General features: G+C 39.9%; 1 protein-coding gene across 6 annotated transcripts in view; it reads right to left on the minus strand.

Annotated features, from left to right (window-relative positions):
• Positions 1-329: 329 nt before the first annotated feature.
• Positions 330-22,278, minus strand: part of TMTC4 (transmembrane O-mannosyltransferase targeting cadherins 4) — a 65,001-nt gene continuing 43,052 nt past the window's right edge. For 4 of the 6 annotated variants that reach the window (XM_055335932.1, XM_055335933.1, XM_055335930.1 and 1 more), the window contains 7 exons: positions 14,826-14,905; positions 14,558-14,665; positions 14,305-14,446; positions 7,515-7,629; positions 6,302-6,414; positions 2,885-2,954; positions 330-1,681 (listed from right to left, as the gene is read on the minus strand). In XM_055335932.1, the coding sequence (XP_055191907.1) occupies positions 1,533-1,681; positions 2,885-2,954; positions 6,302-6,414; positions 7,515-7,629; positions 14,305-14,446; positions 14,558-14,665; positions 14,826-14,905 (777 nt within the window). In that variant the 3' untranslated portion in view covers positions 330-1,532. Of the gene's footprint in view, positions 1,682-2,884; positions 2,955-3,286; positions 3,499-6,301; positions 6,415-7,514; positions 7,630-9,486; positions 13,226-14,304; positions 14,447-14,557; positions 14,666-14,825; positions 14,906-22,278 lie in introns of those variants that run through there. The other 2 variants (XR_008665765.1, XM_055335934.1) reach the window with 2 other exon arrangements.

Here is a 22,278-nt window from a genome sequence, read left to right on the forward strand (position 1 = left end):
GAACATAAATAAGAATATGACAGCTCTTGCTCCTGAGAGATCTATAAATTGTTACTGTTATTTTGGGACCTTTTAAGAAATGTTTGAAATAGCACTTTCTTTTCTGATGTATGTCAAACACTAGCACTTTCTTTCCTGAAGTACCTCAAACCATCATAAGTTACGATTTCTAAATTACAATTTGATGCAGACCTGCCCTCCCATCCAAATGTGAGTGTAGAGAATTAAATTCATTTCCTTGTGGATCTGTTCATCCTGTTCTCTAAACCTGGATATTCCAGACTGCAATCCTATTACGTGGTCCTTGACACCAAAGAGAAGCCACATACTAGAAAGGACGAACTGGTCACTTTGATTTCATTTTAAAGGGAAAGGAAGACAAAGTTCACTACTTTGAAAATGATCTATTAAGACGGCAGTACAACATTTTTATACCAGTTTGTGTAATAATTTTACTGCATAAGAAATTACAGAGATTGCATAAATCATTAGCTCAACAGTATATATAGAAGAGCAAAATAAAGCAAACATGATTATTCTGATCAAGTAAGAGGAAAAATTTCAAGTCTTAAAAATACCACAAACACCCCAAGTATGACTCCTTTTAAGAGAAAATTTACCTCTTGCATTTTCTGGATACAGTAATGACTGCAGTTCCATTAAGCCAAATGGAAAACTGCTTTACAGCTAAAAACATGAAAAAGCAACTTACATAGATACGTAGCCCTCTTAATACCGGATATAACAAAAACAAAGACTTCAGACTGCCTGCTTTTGCCTAAAGCATGGCTTGAATTTTCTATTAACAGTAACAGCTTAAGTAGAATATGAATACTATATAATAACTTCCTATGCTATGAAGCTGCACAAATTGGGAGAATCCAAAAATTATTGCAGGAGTGAGTGTCTTCCAATGGGGGAAAAAGTATATAAATATATTAGATGTTAAAACTTCATTCTTCGTGCAATTATTTGCCCTGTTCAAAACATAAAAATACAAATAAATATATTTCCTTACAAATGAAGTTTATGGTGTACTGTTAAAAAAATGATTAAAAAACAAAAATCTCAATTTATTCTTTGTCATTAAATAAAAATTCTAATATACAGACACATTTGATATTTATATAAATTGTTAAGAGTCAGTTTGTCATTTCTTGTTCAGGACTGACATGTAATAGTACTAGTCTCTGTACAACATGGCTCACACCCCAAATGCAGGTTTAATTCCACTGCGAGTCGCTCCAGATAATTTTTTTTCTTTTTTCTTTTTAATTAAAAAAGATTTTATTCTTGGAATTTTAGAATTTACATTTGAGTTGTCTGAAAAAATACAATTTCAATGCAAAAACCACATCAAGCATTTAAGAGTATATTGCTGGTGCTGTAATCTTTTTGCATGTCTTTGTTTTCATAGAAAAAAAAAACCCAGAATAAAGTAAACAACACTTAAAACTTCCAAATGGTTAAACATAACCACATAATATTAATGATATGCTTCATGCACACAAACAAAAATGTAGGATAAAGGATCAGACGTTTTTCTTTTGCATTTGTTCCAGCTTTCTTCTTAACAGGCCATAATTCTCCTTAGTTCCTAATGCAGTGGGGTCAAGCTGCAGAGAGATTTCATAGTGTTTTTTGGCCAAGTCTAGATGTCCCCAACGATGATAAAGTACAGCTGAAATAGCAAGAGATGGATTTCATTGGAAATGCTTCTGAATACCTTGAGGTATTCCTAACCACTTGTAAAAAAAAAAAAAAATCACAGCACCTCTGCAAACAGTTTTCAGAAATTGTTGTTTAAAATAATATTGTCTGTACCACAAACTTTATTTATTACAACCACATTCTCTGGTGATTGTCTGTTTAACCACCTCCTGTTACTCCTGGGGTTCTGCATATCACTAGACATGACCCATCTACCTAAAGCAACATTATTACATAAAGAAGTAAAAGGAAGAGTACACGAAGGCTGCCATGAAATTTCCAGGAAGTAAGGCTGGATAGGGCTGGAGTCCACCACTGCTCAGAGCCCTGACCACGCAGAAGCCCAGCATCTGAATAAAGATTCCCCTATATCTTTTGTCAAAATAATAGCTTGTTTGTTGCTAGCTGGAAATAAGGGCTCTAACATTAAGATCTGACCATAAAATGATAACTAGAATCTAATTATTAGAATGATAAAATGTCTGATTATTATTGTGATTTTGTGAGTAAAACCAACTTTTGACATGGGCAGAAGGGTAACTGTTGCCGTTTCACGACTTTCATGATGAGAAGCTACAGAGTCTGTAGGGAACAGATTTGGTAAAAATGTATTCACACGTGAACCATTCTAAACATTGACATTGTTATGCTCTAAAAATCTTAATTATTGAGATGTAAAAATGGAAGAAAGCAATTTTAAGGAATAAATCACTGTAAACGCACTTTTAGCCAAGATAAGAGAACACATAAGAACACAGAGGAGACCAGGCTACAATGGGAGGTCCACTAGGGAAGAAGGGAGAGGACATAAGTTAGATCAGAAACTTCCAAAGTACTTCTTAGTTTAACATTCTAGGATCTTTCACACAAAGGAAGAAAATCAAAGTTTATCAATAAAAAGGGGATACACTGAGTGGGGGATTATTGGAGTTGGTCTAGTCATACAATTATGACTTGTAAATATGACTTACTTAGATACCTTTTTAATGTGTTAATTTCTTAAAACATACATACACACACACACACACACACACATCTTAGAACCAGATTATAAAGGCCAATACAGGCTAGATTTGAAAAAACCATTCTCCCAACATTGATTTTACAGAAATGCACACATTTTTTTAAACTTCCACAGGACTTCAATACGATTCAAACTGAAACACTTCCTTACCCAAATTGCCATGGTAACTTGCAGCATTTGGATGAGCTTTAATTGCTTTGAGAAATAAAGCTTCAGATTCCTGAAGAATGATATTAAAAAAATAAGGTATTAAGGTATTGGACGATGCAAAAGCAACACAGTTTTGCTGTGTATGGTTTTCAGATTTCTTAATGTTCTCCTTGTGTACCACTGCATCCTTTTCCCAGAAACATTTGGGAAGACTAGGAGGGTCACACCCTGTGCAGATGTTTGGAAGGGCAGGCAGGGCACTGTGCAGCAGGACAAAGGTGACAGGGCAGCAGTGAGGGGAAGATGGGCAGTGGGAAGCAGTGGTAGCTATAGAGAGAGGATGGATATGCAAATGAGCTCTGCCACTTGCCTCCCTGAGGAGGGTGGGATTTTGCTACTTACTTCAAGTAGCAAGATCCCAGGGTGCAGTGGAGGATGAGCCAAAGTCAAATGATCAGGAAAGGGCTGGGCTGCTAAGGACACCCACAAAAGTATCATTTTCAGTTAGCATCAATAAACTCATTTCCAGGTTTCTTAAGGTAGGAGCTTGGGGCCAATTTAATCTCCCCCAAGAACTCACAACCTTCTCAGCAATCCATAAGTAGCCCATTCAGCTGGAAAAAATAAGCAGAGAGAATGACGGTTGGACAGCCATCTGTCATCTAAGCAGTCACAGTACTGCATGTGACCATGACCAAATGCCCCTGATGGGCGCGAACCGATTCTTCTATAGACTTGCATTTCCTCCAAACAGCGCTCATTTTCAATTGGGTTGCTATGGGGCATGGCCAAGTGTCTTCTTACCTGATCATTATGGGAACATGGCTGCCTGGATAGTCCCATTCTACCATAATACTGAGGAATAAAGATGCCTAACTGTTCTTTGTTGACACCTGCTGGGGTAGCTATTCACACCATCTACATTTGTGTTCCTAAAGGGCCACGTATGTGTTAGTGAGTATCAAACCCTAATCTAAATCAACTAAAGTTGGTGGTTCAGGGATGAGTTTACTCTTTCGAGCTGCACCTTCTGTGAATTTCCAGGGGGAGCTTCCACATCTAGGATCACGCATCTTATAAGGCATAGAAAGACTGAATTCCTTGCCCAGAGATGGCCTCGGGAACTCCTGAGAAGCAGGCTGGACCCTTGGGAAAACATCTTTGAAACCACAATCTTTTAGAGAAAGCTGGCAAAGAAAAATTTGTATTTTGGGAATGTCATCCAGAAAGGACTGAATGAATGAAGATCTCAGGCTAACATACAAGATGTCAGCAAATATCACTACCAGAACTCAGCCAATGACTATGGTCCAAGTTAGAATAGCTGAAACTCCTTTGAGGCAGTGTAAGGTTCTCTTGCCATGTTAGGTATGCTGGAAAAAAAATTAAGGATTGTAGAGATTTGTAGCTATGCTCTAAGTAGCTATTCTTTCTGCTGATTGTCCATTATCATTTAACCTAAAATCTGAGAAATAGGAAGGCCAGGGAATCTAAATCGACTTTAAAACTTATTTTCTTTCCTTATCTTAGGCTCAGCATCCTGGCCTAGACAATTAGGATGCAAAATGTATAGAAAAAGTAGGAAACCCATTTCTCCATTCTGCTCTATGTAGTATTGTCTACTTTATCTAGAAAAAAATGAACAAGTGAACTAGAAGCCAAATTTCGGTCACTTTATTAGGATTCTAGTTTATAGACTGTGGGATGATAGAAAGAAATCAATACAATGGTTACATAAGCTGTATCTTGAAAATGACTGGCTGTAGCTGGTGGCTGGACACTTCTGAGCCATCTTAGGTTGACAAAGATGGCTGGAAAGGTCAATGGAAGGGAAAACCATAAACCTTACCTTCTTCCCCCAGCTCTACACAGGTAAACCCATAAAAAACAAAAATTAACCCCTTCAAAAAGCTTCTCTAGGGGCACCTGGGTGGCTCAGTCGTTAAGTGTCTTCCTTCAGCTCAGGTCATGATCCTGGGATCCTGAGATCAAGTCCCAAGTTGGGTTCTCTGCTCATTGGAGAGCCTGCTTCTTCCTTCCCCCCACCCCCTGCTCATGTTCGTGTTCTCGCATTCTCTCTCTCTCTCTCTCTCTCCCTCCCAAATAAATAAAAATCTTTAAAAAAAGGCTTCTCTGGAGCAAAATCTAGAAACATTAATATGAAGCTATTAAACTCTCTGATATATTTTTTAAAGATTTTTATTTAAAGAAATTTATTTATTCATGAGAGACCCAGAGAGAGAGAGAGTGAGTGAAAGTGAGAGAGAGAGAGAGAGAGAGAGAGAGAGAGAGAGAGAGGCAGAGACACAGGCAGAGGGAGAAGCAGGCTCCACGCAGGGAGTGTGATGTGGAACTTGATCCCGGGACCCCAGATCATGCCCTGGGCTGAAGGCGGGCGCCAAACCTCTGAGCCACCCAGGGATACCCTCTCTGATATTTAAAAATGAGAGACGTGCATGAAATATCTTACTGTTGTTATGGAAAACTGTGCTGATAATGATATCTGATGAACAGAGGAGAACTAAATAACATGGAATAAATATGAATTAATCACCTTCTTTAGATCTAGTGTGATCAGAATCAGATACAGCTCCAGATTCCAAAAGAAAATCCTTCTGTCACAAGGGATTAAGGCACTGCTTCTGGAACTGTGTTTTCTGTAACATCTGTGTTTAGAAACCCAGGATCCTAGTTAAAAGTCCTAGCCCCTGTACCCCACCAACTGAGATAGAATCTCTTGTGGGGAGGAATCTGGGCAACTGCATCAAACACACTCCCTCACTGGTTCTGATACATAAAGTTTGTGATCATGGGTGTTACTGAGTCCCTTTAGAGGCACAGGCATCGGCCCCTTCTGATTCACAGTCACTCCTGGCCAGTCCTGGAAGCCTGGTCAGAATGAGCCCTGATCTTGTATCTTGTGGTTCCCTTGGTCAGACACTTCCAGGGCCTTGAGAATGACCTACAACGTAACTATAGATGAGGAAAAACCTGGAAGCAGCAAGAACTAGTCCTGTATTCCCCATGGGCTGTAATTCTTTTACTGCAGAAGACGGCATCAACAAATAAACCAGGGCTCCAGCCTGACAGCAAGGGAGAGCATCAAAGGGCTTTGTGCCAGAGTGGGGGCTGGGGCATCTGCTAGGAGGAGCTGTCACTGTCTCTTCTGTGGTCTTCTCCTCCCCTCCCCATGTTAGAGCAATGGTAATGAACTCTGATGAGAAAAGACATGAAGTCTGACCCTGCAAATCCATCTTTTGGGCAACTTCTCTAGGAAGCAAATTGACCAAGCCACACTGGTGCCCTGCCCTTGCTCTTTTGGCCTGATTTGGAATTTAACTGGGCAGAAGTAACATTTATGGCTTCTGTCAGATGCTGGCATTAATTGCAAGAAATCTCAGCCTGCAGTTTACACACCTTGTATTTCTGGGACTTCCCCAGCACATTTGCCAGCGAGAACATCAGAGAGTGATCGTTAGGTATTAATTCCAGTGCCTCTCTTCCAACTGCTTCAGCTTGGGCTAAATTACCTGTGAGGAAACCATAGAAAAACTTAAAAAAAACATGTTAACATTCTACTGGTAGTTCATTCTGTTTCTTAAACAGTGCTTATGTGCATTGTACACAATGATTATGAATAATTCCTTAAGAAAATCAATGAAGAATGCATAACACATGTACACATACAATATATATACAACAGACATATATACAACACATACACAACACACAAACACACAACACACACATATGCACTATACACAACACATATACATACACACAACACACACACGATAAGATCAGTTGCAAAACCACTGCAGTCCAGCCCAATTCTGACATAATATATAAACAGCCTTTGATTAAATGCTATAAAAGCATATAAAACCTAGTTTTAATTTTTCCCCAGATACCAGTTATTCCTAAATGAGAAAACAAGTCTGTAGAATAAAAGTAACCATAGTAACACTTTAATAACTGAGTATTTATCATGTTGAAGTACACATTTTATACCTCCATTAGAAACAAGTGTGTATCTTTTCTCCACACTGCTTAGATGGCTCACTGGCTTGAAATTCCGCCAAATTAAAACTGTCATTTCTTACCGAATACTTGGATTTTCAAAAGAAGGGGAGTAGAGTAACTTTCAGTCCACAGAGCTAAGATCCTGGCTGAGAAACCACATCAAATCTGTTAGCATTAGATCTAAAATAGGAATCCATGACTCTCAGTGTAGGTTTGAGGGCATCTCCTTTAAAAATAGTCTGTGAACTTTAGAGCATGGACCTCGCATTTATTAACCCAAAAGCCATTATTGATCACTTTTGGGTACCTCCAGCACCCTAGATGATGGACAATGCTAGATGACAGGCTCCAGGAGAAATGAGATCCTAGCACCCACCTTCCCCCATGGCTCAGCACTAATTCTAAGTGCACCATTTCCCCACACATACATATTTGTCAAAGGAAACTCTGTTTTCTAGAAGAATAATTTTTGTCATGTAAAATATTATCCCATGTTAATTCTTTTTAACTCATACACACTAGAGAAAGAATGTACATTTAATCTGCTGATTATCCAATGGCACTGTGGCACAGTGTCCTCTGAATTATGCAAGGGGCCTTTCTGTACCTGTGTTATCGAGAAGTATGATCATGTTGTTCCAAGCCAAACTGTGTTCTGGCTTCAGCACGGTTGCATTTCTCCACGCGTTCAGTGCATCCACATGGCGATTTAGATCTGCATACTGAAAATAAAGCACGGCCCTTAAATATCAGTATTTCAATGTCATTGCTTCCTCTAAGACATAACCAAAACCAAACCCCAAACTAAACAAAGCCTAACTTGTGCTTACTGAGCTTCTAAGTTTTCATATTAACTCATTTGATCCTCAAAATATCTCACTGAAGTAGATAACTAGCCCCATTTTACAGATGAAGCAACTGAGGCACAGAGAAATTAAGTCATTTGCTCAAAGTTACACATCTAGAAATGGGAAAGATGGATTGAGCACCAGGTAGTCTAGTTCCTGAGCCTACAACCTCTTAACTGTAATTCATAATTTATTGATTCTAGGTGTCAAATAATATTTGAGATTCCTGGAGAGAGAAATTAAAAATCTAATCATTACTTTTTCTAGAAAGACCACATAGTTTACCTTTGATAAGGTATTATTTAAAGGGGTAAAGAAAATATTTAATGTGATTAACAGTTACATGTGTCAAATTCATCTTGTGATGATGCTCTGGGTAGGCTCTTCCTGCCTACATCTAAGCAACATCCAAAATGAGTGTGTTAGACATACTTTTAGTAAATTCCTTGGAATACGAAACCCCTTGGCAATTTTTTTAAAAAGTTTATTTTTAAGTAATCTGCACACCCAATGCAGAGCTTGAACTCACAACCCTGAGATCAAAAGTCACATGCTCTATAGACTGAGCCAGCTAGGCACCCCTGCATTGGCAATTCGAAGCCTGTTTGCCTCCTTTAGGAAGGAGAGAATTATCTGTTGCTTTCTTTTTTTTCCCCCCAAAGATTTTATTTATTTATTCATGAGACATACAGAGAGGCAGAGACAGAGGCAGAGGGAGGAGCAGACTCTCTGTGGAGAGCCTGATGTGGGGCTCAATCCCAGGACCCTGGGATCACGACCTGAGCCAATGGCAGACGCTCAACCACTGAGCCACCCAGGTGCTCCTATCTGTTGCTTTCTTTTGAGAGGGTACATTGTTTAACACTGATGACAACACAAAATGGTGGCTCTCACTTTGCAGTTAATAAAAGCACTCCAAGTGAGGAAGTGATAGATTTTTTTTAGCAGGTGAACTTCTTGCAGTCTTTCACTCAGTTCAAATGCCCATCCCATTTGAATGAACTTAGTTCCTTTGCCTCTGTCTGCAAAAACTAGAAATGATAACAATTTATTGGACTTGAAGGCAATTTCCTTCCTTACTGGCAAGTCTTTTTATTAGACAACAGAAACATCCTGACTTTCGCTCTGACTCACACAGCAAACAGGTGGCATATTAGGTAAGGAAAAGAAAGGTTTAATTATGGGAGCACCTTGGTGGCTCAGTGGCCGAGTGTCAGCCTTTGGCTTAGATTGTGATCCCAGGATTCTGGGGTCGAGTCCTGCATGGACTCCCCACAGGGAGTCTGCTTCTCCCTCTGCCTATGTCTCTGCCTCTCTCTCTGTGTCTCTCATGAATAAATAAATAAAATCTTAAAAAAATTTTTTAAAGAAAGGTTCAATTATGGAAACCTTATGGATATCCATTTGCTAATGATGTTGTCAGATTTTCCATGAGACTCAGAAACTCAAATCATGATATTTCACCCCATAAGTGAGGAGAAGATGTGAAAAGTTCAAAAAGTAAAATAATTTAGGGTGCTAGTTATACCAACAATTAGTTGCTTATATTTGACTTTCCACTGATTTCTTGGTCCATTCTCTCTTGCAAGTAACATGCATCTGAATCAGTTGGGACAAAATCTGTGGCGACATTCTTTCTAACACACAGGGGCAAGCCAACATGTACACAACATGTACACAACAACAACAAAATTCTTCACATATTTTATTCTTTCTTCTTATTATTACTATTTCCTGAAGAACAACAACAGACTAAATCAGGTAAAATTTACTTTACTTTTATATTGTTTCAAACTTCCCCTTCTGTAGCATCTATATTTCAGGGAAATATAGAGAAAAACAGTGATTTGGCCAGAACTACCCATGCAGAAAGCAGACAGGTAATGCACACATTATTTACATATTAGCCTCATGCCCATCCTTCTATACTTTGCAAAATGCATTTCTCAGGGTCCTTTGCCACTTTGCTCCTTGCTAGCTTTCTGCCACAGGAGTCACAGATGACATCAGATGGTTGGAAGAGATATCCTTTCCCTCACTCTCACACTGTCCCTTCTTTCCCTTCTTAGTGCATCTGAAGGAGCTATGTCCCCCTCACCCCAACTTCACAGTTCCAGGCTGGAAGCAGTGGTCCTCCTTCATGATATCAGCTCCTGGGATTACAGGGGCTCCCTTCTCTGAGCCCTATGTTTTGGTGGCACCACTTCCTCCTGTTTGTTTCCTACAGGGTTTCCTTATACTCTCACAGTTAACATCATGGCTAGACAATTGTGAGAAGGCTAGAAGAGCAGAAATGGAAGGAGTTCCCTAAGTTAAAATACTTAGCATAGGGGCACCTGGATGACTCAGTTGGAAAACATGCAGCTCCTGATCTTGAGATTGTGAGTTTGAGCCCCACATTGGGTGTAGAGATTATTTAAATAAACAAACAAACAAACTAAATAAAATAAAAATAAGATACAATACTTAGCAGTTTCTGTTTTCCTGAATGGCTCCTGATTGATACAATCAGTCCTTGCATAATGAATCACCTCTAATAATATCTCCAGTCACTATTACTGAAATTCTCTAATAGTAACATGTCCCAAATAAGCCACTTTTTCTCAATTTTCTATTTTACAAGGAAACTGCATTACATCTCCTCATTCAGTGCAGAAATCAAAGCATGTTTCTGCCTCTTGTTACTAAAGAGTGACTAAGGAGGATTTTTAAAAAGAAAATTTTAAGTTATTAGGTTCATCTTATTCATCAATATATAAATGTGTTGGTTGAGCTGTTAAAGATTAAGCTCTTAATGCTTTTAAGCTGTCAAGCAGGCAAAAGCTGTATAATTAAACAACAATGGAGAGCAAAATCTTTAAATAAGCAAGAACAGTTGGCAGAAGGGAACACAGGAAGATCATTTCACAGTAGCATAATTAGTAAACAATATACAGAGAGAGTGGTACCAGGTCTAATATACTTAATACTACAGATGATATTCTACATGAAAGTGGGAAGGACTTTCCAAGGACTAGAGCCCATGGATAAAATCCTGACTTTTATATTCTGTTTCCCTTTCTTAGGACCTGTTAGAGGGCGTACTTAGCATAAATTCTCTATTTTCCAAACCCCACAGAATTGCAGTGACAGGCCGTTACTAGGGGAAGGAAACAGACTGCCAAGCATTAGAGCCTTAAGTGTGACCTAGAAGACTGAGGCAGATACACTCACTTTGCAAACAATAACCTAGAAAGTTACCTCCGAAACAGAAGAAAAAAAATGAAAGAACTCATATGGATATCAAATATAATGTCATGCAAGTCCTAGTGTAATAGGCACAGTCAATAGAAACAGTAATCCCTGCAAGTGTTCAGATAATACCCAACCTGCTCCCATCCCTCATTCTTACTTCATTGACTTTGGAAGGATCCACCCTGCCTTGCATGTGGTTGAAGTTTTTGGTCTCTACTTGTATCACTGTGGTGAAGTTTTACTGTCTCCCTACCCTCTGCCCCAGAGAGAACAATGTACAGGATCAAAATATGCCATCCCAAATATACTGGTCTGACATAAGGATTATTGCATTAAAGACATTTGAGATTCGACAGATGCAGAAAGAAGCCTTCATGGAGCTTCCCTTATCTGACTAAAAGCAGAAACAGAGACATAAGGGCTGCCATATGCCCCCTTCTCCTGGGGGCATTTTATGGCCATGAAGAAGGACCCACACAAACCTTAGTTTCCATATGTATTTACCTTCTGACAGTTTGCCACCCTTGGAAACCTAAAATCTCTTCCTTTCTCTTGTCACTTATTTACAAATGTATTGTTCTTTGTTAAGATGCTATAGAAGCCCACGTTCTAACCACCCCTTTGAGTTACTCATCACTGTTTTTCCCATGTGTATGCACAATGTATGTGTTAAAAAATTGTTTTTTTTTCTCTTGTTAATCTGTCTGTAGTCAGTCTAGTTTGTAGGGCCCCAAAGAAAGAACATAAGAGGGTAGAGGAAAGTTTTTTATTGTCCTTCAACAGCTTCTCACTAGAATAATTTCAGCTTTCCTCAAATCTTAGGTTTCATAGAGAAAACTATTTCAACATCAATGTATGTAACTAGATCATAAAGCACAGATTTTTAAAATGTAAAAGGAAAATAGAAATGTGGGAAAGGTTGAAAGGCTCTGAAGAAAGTTATGTGGGACAACAGGAATCACCTGCCATCAATTTTCCTTGTTTAAACACCTTGCTGGTGCATGGATTCAGTCACATTACTGCCACCTTCCTCTGAGCACAGGAAGAAACAATTCCTCTTTTCCACACTAGAGCATCTATATAGAGATGGTATCTTCCCAGGGTATATACTAACTGAAACATGTTTTTTATTCTTTAAATAATAAACACACAAGCCACTTCACTTTAAAATGTATAACACGTACAGTACCTGTCCATTTAAAGTGACGTATACATAGTAGGAGAGGTAAAACTTCACCATCATTAGCCACACGTTCCTACCACTTAGTTTCCTCCCTTCATAAAATTCTGCCTCCATGACACCCACAATCATGGCTACCTGATCCATAAACAGCAGTTTAGACCACATACATTCCCATCATGCTAAGAACTGAACCCTGGATTTTCAACAATCTTCAAGCAATTCATGATTTCCAAGTTGCCCTCCCCAAACAGTCTCTTCTGCTCTGAGCTGGTTGGTCTGTCTTCTCAGGGCTCAGATAGATCTTCCCAAATATAGGGCCAACAATATGGTATTGGAATGACTGGAGAATTTTGTTGGTTTGCTTTGTAAATGTGGATCATCCATGGAGCCTCTGATTCCATAAATCTGAGATGGGGCAGAAGGACTTAGTATTCAACCAGTTTTAGAAACCACTGGTTTTGCTAACACAAGGACTCCATAAAACCAAGAAGTTTCAGGACCCTTAAAGTGAGGATAAACAGGTATCTCTTTAAAACAATTTTGATGTAATCCTACCTGTGAGGCAAGTCTGGATGAAATCTGGAAAATTATGTCTAAACTTCTTTTCTTTCTTTTAAAAAGATCTTATTTATTTGACAGAGAGAGCAAAGCATGTGCACACGTGAACACACAGGTAGGTGGAGCAGCAGGCAGATGAAGAGGGAGAAGCAGGCTCCCTGCTGAGCAGAGAGCCAGACATGGGGCTTGATCCCAGGACCCTGGGATCATGATCTGAGCTAAAGGCAGATGATTAACTGACTGAACCACCCAGCCACCCCTCTAAACTTCTTTTAAAAGTTACATCATTATATATGTATTCCAGTTTGGCTAAAATGAGCAAACCCTTTTTCCCTTAACAATTTCATTTAATCGGGCAGCCCCCGTGGTGCAGCGGTTTGGCACTGCCTGCAGCCCGGGGTATGATCCTGGAGACCCCGGATCGAGTCCCGCGTCGGGCTCCCTGCATGGAGCCTGCTTCTCCCTCTGCCTGTGTCTCTGCCTCTTTCTCTGTGTCTATGAATAAATAAATAAAATCTTTTAAAAAAACAATTTCGTTTAATCAAACTGAATATATTAGGAACATATGCAGTTAGTTTCTTAAAATAAAATTAAAGGCTTAACTGAAGGGAGAATATAACCATTCTTATTTAAGGAATTTTGCTGTTTGTGGGTCTTTTTTCTCCAGCCATACAGAGATATAATTGGCATAGAACCTACATAAATTTAAAGTGTACAATGTAATGATGTGATAAATGTGTATATTGTGAAATGATCACCACAATAAGGCTAGTTATACCACCTCCATCACCTCACATCATTGTGTGTACGGTTCTTCATTAAGAAAATCCAGAGCTCTAAGGATTAAGCTGTGCATCCTCATGGAGGTTTTTCAGAAGCAATAACTGGATCCACATCATTTACCAATGCATGTTTTCAGATTTTAGGATTACTGAACTTATTGTTTTAGCTATTGTTGTAATATTTATTTGAATAAAGAAATAAAGTATAAGAAAAGACAATCAGGAGCAATCAGATCTTTAGCAGTAACTAAAAAAAGGAAGTCATTATGGAACACATTCTTTCCTGTTTCCTTTGGAGAATCTGGAGGCCCTTTCAAATAAATCCCTCTGAGCTTTCTTTTACAGGAAGAACAGTTAGTATGAATGTCTAGGGATGTGGGGAGCTGTCCTTGGAAGAAGGAGAAGATGGAAACTCAGAAACCACATTATGGGTTTGTTTTTTTAATCTCTGCTTTTATTCATGTTTTAAAAACAAAGAAACTGATGTTTATCAGGAAGTGACCCTCAGAGTACTGTTTTACAGGGCACAAGGGACCTGAAAAAATTCTAATTTATTCTTTGGTATAACCTGTTGCCTTTCAGATAACTTAAACTTGGCTAAGTCAAGCTGAATTGCTCTCTAATTAGAGCTTAAGAAGTTACAGACAAGGAAATCAAATAGTTACCTTCAAGTGATAGGCATATCACTTTATAAGATGTAGGGTGCTAGCATTGAATGTTGCTTCTATCATTTTATTATAAAAAGGAAAAACCAAGCCTTTCTTCTGCAGCCATAGGACACCTAACACTTACCAGACGCCCAAGGTTGTAGTAACAATCTGGGTACTTCCTTCTGTGTTTGATTGCAGTCCGGTAACTCTGCTCGGCGGCTTCAAACCGTTTCAGGCTGTTCTGAACTATGCCTAAATTCATCCATGCGGCAGCAAAGTCTGGTCTAGAAGAGCATTTTTTTTAAATGAAAAGAGAAAGAAAAGAAAGGCTTAGACCCCAGAATGCAGGAGTCCATCTCTTTGCCGTTAGCGTAATTATAAAAACCAATGCTTACTGTATTTGTACAGCCAAAGAGAGCAGCTCTTCCGCTTCCTGCAGCTCATTCCTTTCTTTTAAGATGTTTCCAAGATTATTCATGGCATGTACGTACTTAGGATTTAATCTGAAAGCAGAGAGAGAAACCGAGCTGTCTATAAATGCTCAGTAGTTAGTCTTCACTAAATTGTCAGGAATTGGCAAAGAAATTTAAAGTTGGGGTCTTTTTAAATCCTAGACAGTTAAAGCAAGACATGGGTATAAATGAGACAAGTAGCTTGCAGTACCTCACAGCTTCCCGGTAATATCTGATGGCGGCTGTTTGATTGCCCTTGTCAGCCAGGTTCTTGCCAACATTGTAGTGAACCTGAAAATACAGATAAAAACTTGGCCATCAGCTGATAGGCTTCTTTGTTCAGAGCAGGGATACCTATTATGGCTTCTAACTGAAAAGAAAAACTAAAGGTTAAAAAAAAAAAAAAAACAACGAACAAAATCCCACCAGAGCTTTGGCTAAAACCCTACAGAGGGCAGGCCACCCTGTAAAAAAAGAAAAAAGAAGGACAGGGTGCAACAAGCAGATGATATCACTCAGATAGGACAGAAGGATATTTAACTTAAGAAAACTCAAAAATTACAAAGCAGGGCTGGTCTTACTGCTAAACCCTCAGTCCCCCTCCTCCCAGATGCCCATCATCCTCCATGAGGACTGAGATGCAAAATCCAACCACACATAGCTGTGAGAGGAAAAAACAAGGATTCTGCATTTTAACTACAGCCCTTTCTTGTAGGACACCTTTCTTCTGTAACATTGCAAACATCCTAGTTTATGCTAATGAAATTCTAACACCCTTGTTCCTTCGGGTGATGCCTGTGGTGACTGCCCAGGCACTTCTGGCAATTAGAGACACAGGGGCGAGCAAACCCATCAGATCCCTGCCTCTTGGAGCCCCAGCTGTGGGTGAAATGACCCTCCTGGAAGGTGTGTCACTAGAAGGCGCCTGGGGCTGTGGAGGAAGGGGAGTTCCCAGGGTGGCACCTGGTTTGGGCGGGAGAAGGCTGTCCTGCCACAGGGCCTTCCCTCCAGCGGAGATCTGCAGGGGGTCACCAGGTGAGGGGCTGGAATGAGTGTGCAGGGCAGAGCAGGCAATGGGCAGGGAGGAAGCCAGTGTGTTCATCTGGGTAATTACAAGAAGCCCAGTGTCGCTGGAGTGCAGAGGGCAAGGGAGAGCAGGCAGGAGGGCATGGGGGAATAGGCTGCACAGGGAACCCCAAGCAGTGTTGGGTCTGGTTTAGTCTTTGCCCAGAAGCAGTAAAAGACCAGCACAAGGTCTGTAGGTGTGTGAGTTTCTGAGGGCTGCCAAACAAAATACCAAAATCTGGGGCCTGGGGATGCTAAGACAACAGACAGCAGTGTATTCCCTCATCATTCTGGAGGCAGATTAGTGGCAGCAAGGTTGATTTCTACCAGAGGCTCTGAGGGAAAAGGTATTCCGTCCTTGGCTCCTGGCTTCTAAGGATCGCTGGCAATCCTTGGTGTGCCTTGGCTAGCAGCTGTGTCGCTACAATCTCTGCCTGTCTTCACGCGGTCTTCTCCCCGTGTGTCTGTGTTTCTTTATAAGGATTCCAGTCATATTGGATTAAGGGCCCTCCCTGTACCACTAAGAACTCATCCTACATCTTGATGACACCTGCCAAGGCCCCCATTCATAGGTACCAGGCGTGAGATTTGAACATATCTTTTTTCGGGGGGCACAATTCAACCCATAACCGCAGCCAGGTGTAGGAGGGTGGCAGGTCATAATCAGAGTTAGGTTTATAACAAATCAGTCATGCTGTGGGAGACACGTGAGTGGGGAAGCAGCAGGTAGCAGGGGTCCAGGGAGAGCCCAAGGCAGCAGGCCCAGGGAAGGGAGGACAGCTGATTGAACAGGGTGGTGGTGAAAGAGCATAGGAATTTCAAGAACACTGTGGGAGCAAAGGACAGAGAAACTGGTGATGGATTAAGAAGAGTGGGGAAAGCATGTAAAGAATGAACTCGAGGTTTCTAACTTGCACAACGTGAATGATATGATGGCTTTGCAGGGAGATAGGAGAGGTGGCTAGGCTTGCTTGGGGGGATAGGAATCAGGCTGATTTTGAAATCCCTGGAGAACTCAAGTAGAGAGACCAAGGTGGCCACCTGAGCTCAGGAGAGGAGCAGGCTGGGGACACCAATGTGGCAAGGAGGCTGAGGTGGTACAGCCACAGGTCCTGTGATCATGTGGAGCAAGCCAGCCAGGAGAGGAAGAGATCCCATAAGACTTCCCTGTTTCCTCTCTAATCAAACTGCGAACTGGGGATAATATAGCAGCAGCAGGAGAATGAAGTGATGAAATGTTCCAGAACTAGAGAGAAGTGTGGGTCCCACCACATCATGACACTCTACATGTCACTATGTTCTCTTTGAAATGGCTAACTTAAAAAGGTATTTAATAGTGACCATCTTATTCTAAAAAACACATGGGAAGTTTTTTTTTAATTTTTAATTAAAATTAATTTTAAATAAACATAACTTTAAGGTTACCATCTTAACCACTAGAAAGAGTGTAGTTTTATTTGAGTGTAGTTAGCACACAATGTTTCATTAGTTTTGGGTGTATAGTTCAGTAGGGTTGAGTGCATTCCCACTATTGTGCAACCCATCTCCAGAACTCTCCTCATCTTACATATTTGAAAGTCTGCACGCATTACACAGTTAACTCTGTTTCCCCCTCTCCCTAGCACCTGGCAGCCACCATTCTACTTTGTTTCTATGAATTTGACTATGCTAGATAACTTCCAGAAGTGTAAGCATACAGTATTTGTCTTTTTGTGTCTGGCTTGTTTCACCTAGTGTAATGTTCTCAAGATTCATTTACATTGTAGTAGGTGCCAGAGTTTCCTTCCTTTTCAAGGCTGAGTAATATCCCATTGCATGCACATACTACATTTTGTTCATCCATTCATCTGCTGACAGACAGACCCTTGGGTTGCTTCTACCTTTTGGCTACTGAACTATGCTGCTAAAAACATGCGTGTTCATACATCTCTTTGAGATCCTACTTTCCTTTTGGGTATCTACACAGGAGTGGAATTGCTGGATCATATGGTTGATTATATTTTTAATTTTTTGAAGAACTAAAATGGTCAACTTTATGAGAATTTTGCCTCAATGTAAAGGAAGGGAGAATAAGGAGATAATTTTTAAATGATTGAAGAGGGTGGTAAAGTTAACTAGAAGAAACTGGACTCAGAGTTGCAAAGCTACCAGAAATTCTCAGGTCAGCTTAACTTGAGGGCTCCTGGGAGGCCAACCGATGGGCATTTTTCTCAACTGTACATTGGCTCAGAAGAAATTACAAGGAAAGGGGCTGGGACCCAAAATGATGCTGGGGCAGCAGAATCACAGACTCACAAGGACTATTGTCAGAAGTATTTATGGACACTCCTCTTAGAGACTTATGATGCATAGGCCAATAGCAATCTCAGACGAGATGATGCCAGAGAAATTCATTCAAATCAGATGTGTTCAGTGTGGCTCATGACAACAGTAATTCTGGAAGCTGGCACATATTGAGGGTTACCACAAGCCCAGTGCCAGGCTGGCACCATATACATATGTGACTTCTCTGCATGGCAGCCCTGCCACATGGCTATCCTTCTGAGTTGGGGACTGCTGTGGCATCATCAAGCATCTCACCCAAGGGATGTGGTGCTGAGTCTGAAGCCAGGCTCCCAAACCTGTGCTTTTCTCACTATATCACACCTACCTATGAGGGCACTGGGTGAGGATGGGGCCAGCTGCTTGAAATGATTTCTTGACCCACTCATTCATGCCATCTGTTATTTTTCTTAAAGTAAATCATGTTTCTTGTTGCATGTTAACAGCTGAATTGTATCCCACTCCCACCTTATATTCGCCTGCTGAAGTCCCGACCCCCAGTACCTCAGAATGTTACTGTATTTGGAGACAAGACTTTTAAAGAGAAAATTAAGTTGACTTGAGGCCATTGGGGTGGCCTTGATCCAATCTAACCTCTGTCCTTGTAAGAAGAAGAGATCGGGACACAGAGAGATATCAAGGACACATAGAGGACAGACCGCATGAGGACATCAAGAGAGTAGAGGCCTCAGGAAAAAACAACCCTGCCAACACCTTGATCTTGGACTTCTGGCCTCCAGAACTGTGAGAAAATAAATGTCTCTTATTTAAACTGCCAATTAATATATCATGAAATACGGTAATGGTTTAAGCGCATTTCAAGTAGCATCACATTGAATATTTCAAAAACCCTTCTGGAAATATAACCACATCCTTCCGTATCAATCTTAACCTACAGTTACAGCTTGTCTTCAAAAATAGTAGTATTTCTGGAAGGGTATGGCACAGTGCGATGTTCTTTTAAGCACATACATACCAGGGATTCGTTTTTTAACTGCCAATTTTAAAGCCTATACATTTACTTTTATCTAATCCGAAAAAAGGAATCACAAGCAGGGAAGTCACAGGTGATAGAAATGTACAGGACTGCACAGCATATGGTATAATTTAAACTTCTTGACCCATATTATTGTCCATTCATAGGTATTAGCGTCTTCAAATTGTAGCTAATGCTATGGCTGTAGCACATGCTTTGAAAAGTGGGCTCTAGATGGTTTCACCTTATCCCTGCCCTGGCCCCAGCCTCGATGTGCTACCTCACCTCCCATCCCATGCACAAAGCAGCCAAATCTGGAGAATCCAACCGGTGAGCAATGTGGGTGTGTGGTCCCTAGAATACAAATTCAGCTTCTACTCAGACTTTCACAGGACTCTGGCCCATTCCGCCCCTGGGCTCCTCTGCTTTTCTTTGTTACGGGGAAATTCTGTTTTCTCAATAAAAAGCTCAAAGAGTTCAACTGCCCTCTGCAGTACACATTGTGTTCTGTTAGGCACCCAGAATGACAGCAGCCAGGAGATCAGGGGAGAAAGATGGAGTGCTCTGGAAATTCAAACTCTAGTTATTTCCATGGAACTACTTAAAAAATCTGACACAGACCTAGAAGGCAAGCTGTCCATAATTAAGAACTGATATAAACAGGCTGGCCCAGAAGCCAGCCTCATCCTATGGGTTATATGGAGGGAAGTATCTATATGGAAAACAGCTGTCTAGATAACCCATTGTAAAAGGATAAACACCCGAACCCTCCTAAACTTCTAACAGCGTTTAAAGAATGAGTGAGTTTTGTTTCCATACAATGTAAAAGACTGAAAAACCCTGTTTGTTCTTGAACTTTGCCTCTAGCCTTTGTGATTCATGTGCTGAGGCATCAAACCAGCACAGAAACTGCAAATAAAAAACCCACCACCCTAGCCCCATGACAGGTGAACCAACAATGGAAGGCACATTAACACCAGAGCTATGGCCAGTTTGCTTCAAATTTTCTGCTCACACTTGATGCTAAAATGTTTTAAACACATTAAAAGTCCTATAAACTATCCTGGCTCATCCTTAAGGAAATAACCTCATCATGGCGTATGATCCTTTTCATTGTTAAAAGAATTTGGAATTGTATCTGAATTGATACAAAGTGGCACAGTTTTAAAGCTTAAAAATGAAAAATGACTAAGTATAATTAAATCCTTGATATTGCATCTGTTGTAGGCTAAGGATGTTTAATTTGCATGTTAATCAATTCCATCACTAATATTGAGTGCCTACCACATGCAAGGCAGTGTGGGTAATTTAACTGTAGACCAGGCACTGGCCTTAGCTACATGGATATTACAATATTTGGAAAAGATGAGTCTCAGCTTGTAAATCTGGGCCTAGTCTAGAGCCAAGTGCCAAACACTTACTTAGTATGCAATGAATATAAAGTGGAAACCAATATAGAAAATGTATTTCCTGCAACAGAGCTGAATGAAAACAGCATCTTTCTAAATGCAGTCTTTTCCCTGAAATCAGCCTAGCTTTTTTCCAAAAAGAAAAAAAAGGGAAACATAATTTTATTACATGGCAATTTATAGTGGAAAGAGAAACAAATACACAGATAAAGAAACCCCCCAAATTGCTATCTTGCTTATACTGAATGGTAACATTGAGAAAGGTTCTTAGGAAGGACTTTCACCACTGGGTCCATTTTGAGGATGAGGTTTTGTATCTATGTCTTAAATTTTTAAAAAGATTTCTTTTATTTATGTGAGAAAGAGAGAGAGAGAGTGGGAGAGAGAGGGAGAGGGAATCTGAAGCAGACTCCATGCTGAGTGCAGAGCAAAGCTTAATCCCATGACCCTGAGATCATGACCTGAGCTGAAACCAGGTCATGGTTAACCAGCTTGGACGCTTAACCAGCTGAGCCACCCAGGCACCACATGTATGTCTTAAATTTATTAAAAAAACCCTACACATGCAGACATGATTGTCTGCCCATGTGTGCATACCTTTAACATAGGAAATCACCTATTATGACATATGAAATCACTTACTAGGGCAGACATTTAGGCTCAAACATCACGTACGTCACCCCTCCCCTTCACTTACTTGCATAACCTGGGCAGTATATCATACCATGTCTCTATCTACCACCTAAATTAGTCATCTAGATAGTATCAGTTCCATCATTCTATGCCTCAGTTTCTTCCATTTGGAAAGTAAGGAAAAGAAAACCCTATCTATAAAAATCTTAGAGGGAGGATAATAGAGATTAATTATAGAGCCTCTACAAAGATATCAGAGTTCCTTGTGGGAAAGAACTATATAAATAGAAGGGATAATTATTACTATTCAAACAGAAAAGCAAAAATAAAGCATATCTATTAACATTTATGAAATTCAATCACAGGCAATTTATTTTTAGTAGCATAAAATAAATGGATAGATCAGCAAATCAAATTAAGGAGAAAAGCTTGAAGTAATTCACTCTTATCTAAGTCTCTTAACTATAAAACATGAACAAGCTTTTTTTTTTCAATAAAAAGACAACAAGGAGTTAGCACCTTTTATACTATTCTTTATTCAGGATCACAATAAGATGTTAATTCTTCATTAGATTTATTCATATAATTTTGTCTGAAATCACTGCTTTCTCTTAAATATAGAATATGGAAATGAGAAAGAACTCTAGAGAGCTCTTTTTCTCCCCCTAGAGGATCACATTTAAGCATCCTAGGAACTCCTATTCTGATGACCTGAGAGAGAATATATCATTATTTATTAATAATCCATATACCGATAGAAAATTATTCTAACCAAACCCATTTCTCCTATTTTGGGAAACTAGCATTCTCTTCTTGTCATTTAATGACACAACCCAAAACCAAAATGAACCCCAGAAAGCTAATATTTCTTGAGTACCTACTATGTTCTAACTACCATGTTAGGGCTCTTTGGATGCCATATTTCATTAAGGCCTCCCAACAAACCTGGGAGACAGACATTATCTCCCCTCTATAGATAAGGGCACTGAAAGTTCAAAACAGTTTATTTTGCCCAAAAAGGCATAGCTGGTTAAATGAAGAGACTGGATTCATCAAAAATACAAGTGAAACAAATTCCTACTCTGTCCTTCTCCCAGCCACAGTCTAGATGTGTGTGGTTACTTCTCTGCCACCATTTCAAAGGGTGATTGACTGGACTAACTGGAAGATGAGCAAAACTTCATTACAGTTTCACTGACATTGGTTGTAATGATTTCTTCTGAATTATTTTGGTCAAGTGGAATTGTAATAAGTTTTAT

The sequence above is a fragment of the Nyctereutes procyonoides genome, unplaced genomic scaffold (assembly GCF_905146905.1).
Source record: "Nyctereutes procyonoides isolate TBG_1078 unplaced genomic scaffold, NYPRO_anot_genome, whole genome shotgun sequence".
Classification (NCBI taxonomy): domain Eukaryota; kingdom Metazoa; phylum Chordata; class Mammalia; order Carnivora; family Canidae; genus Nyctereutes; species Nyctereutes procyonoides.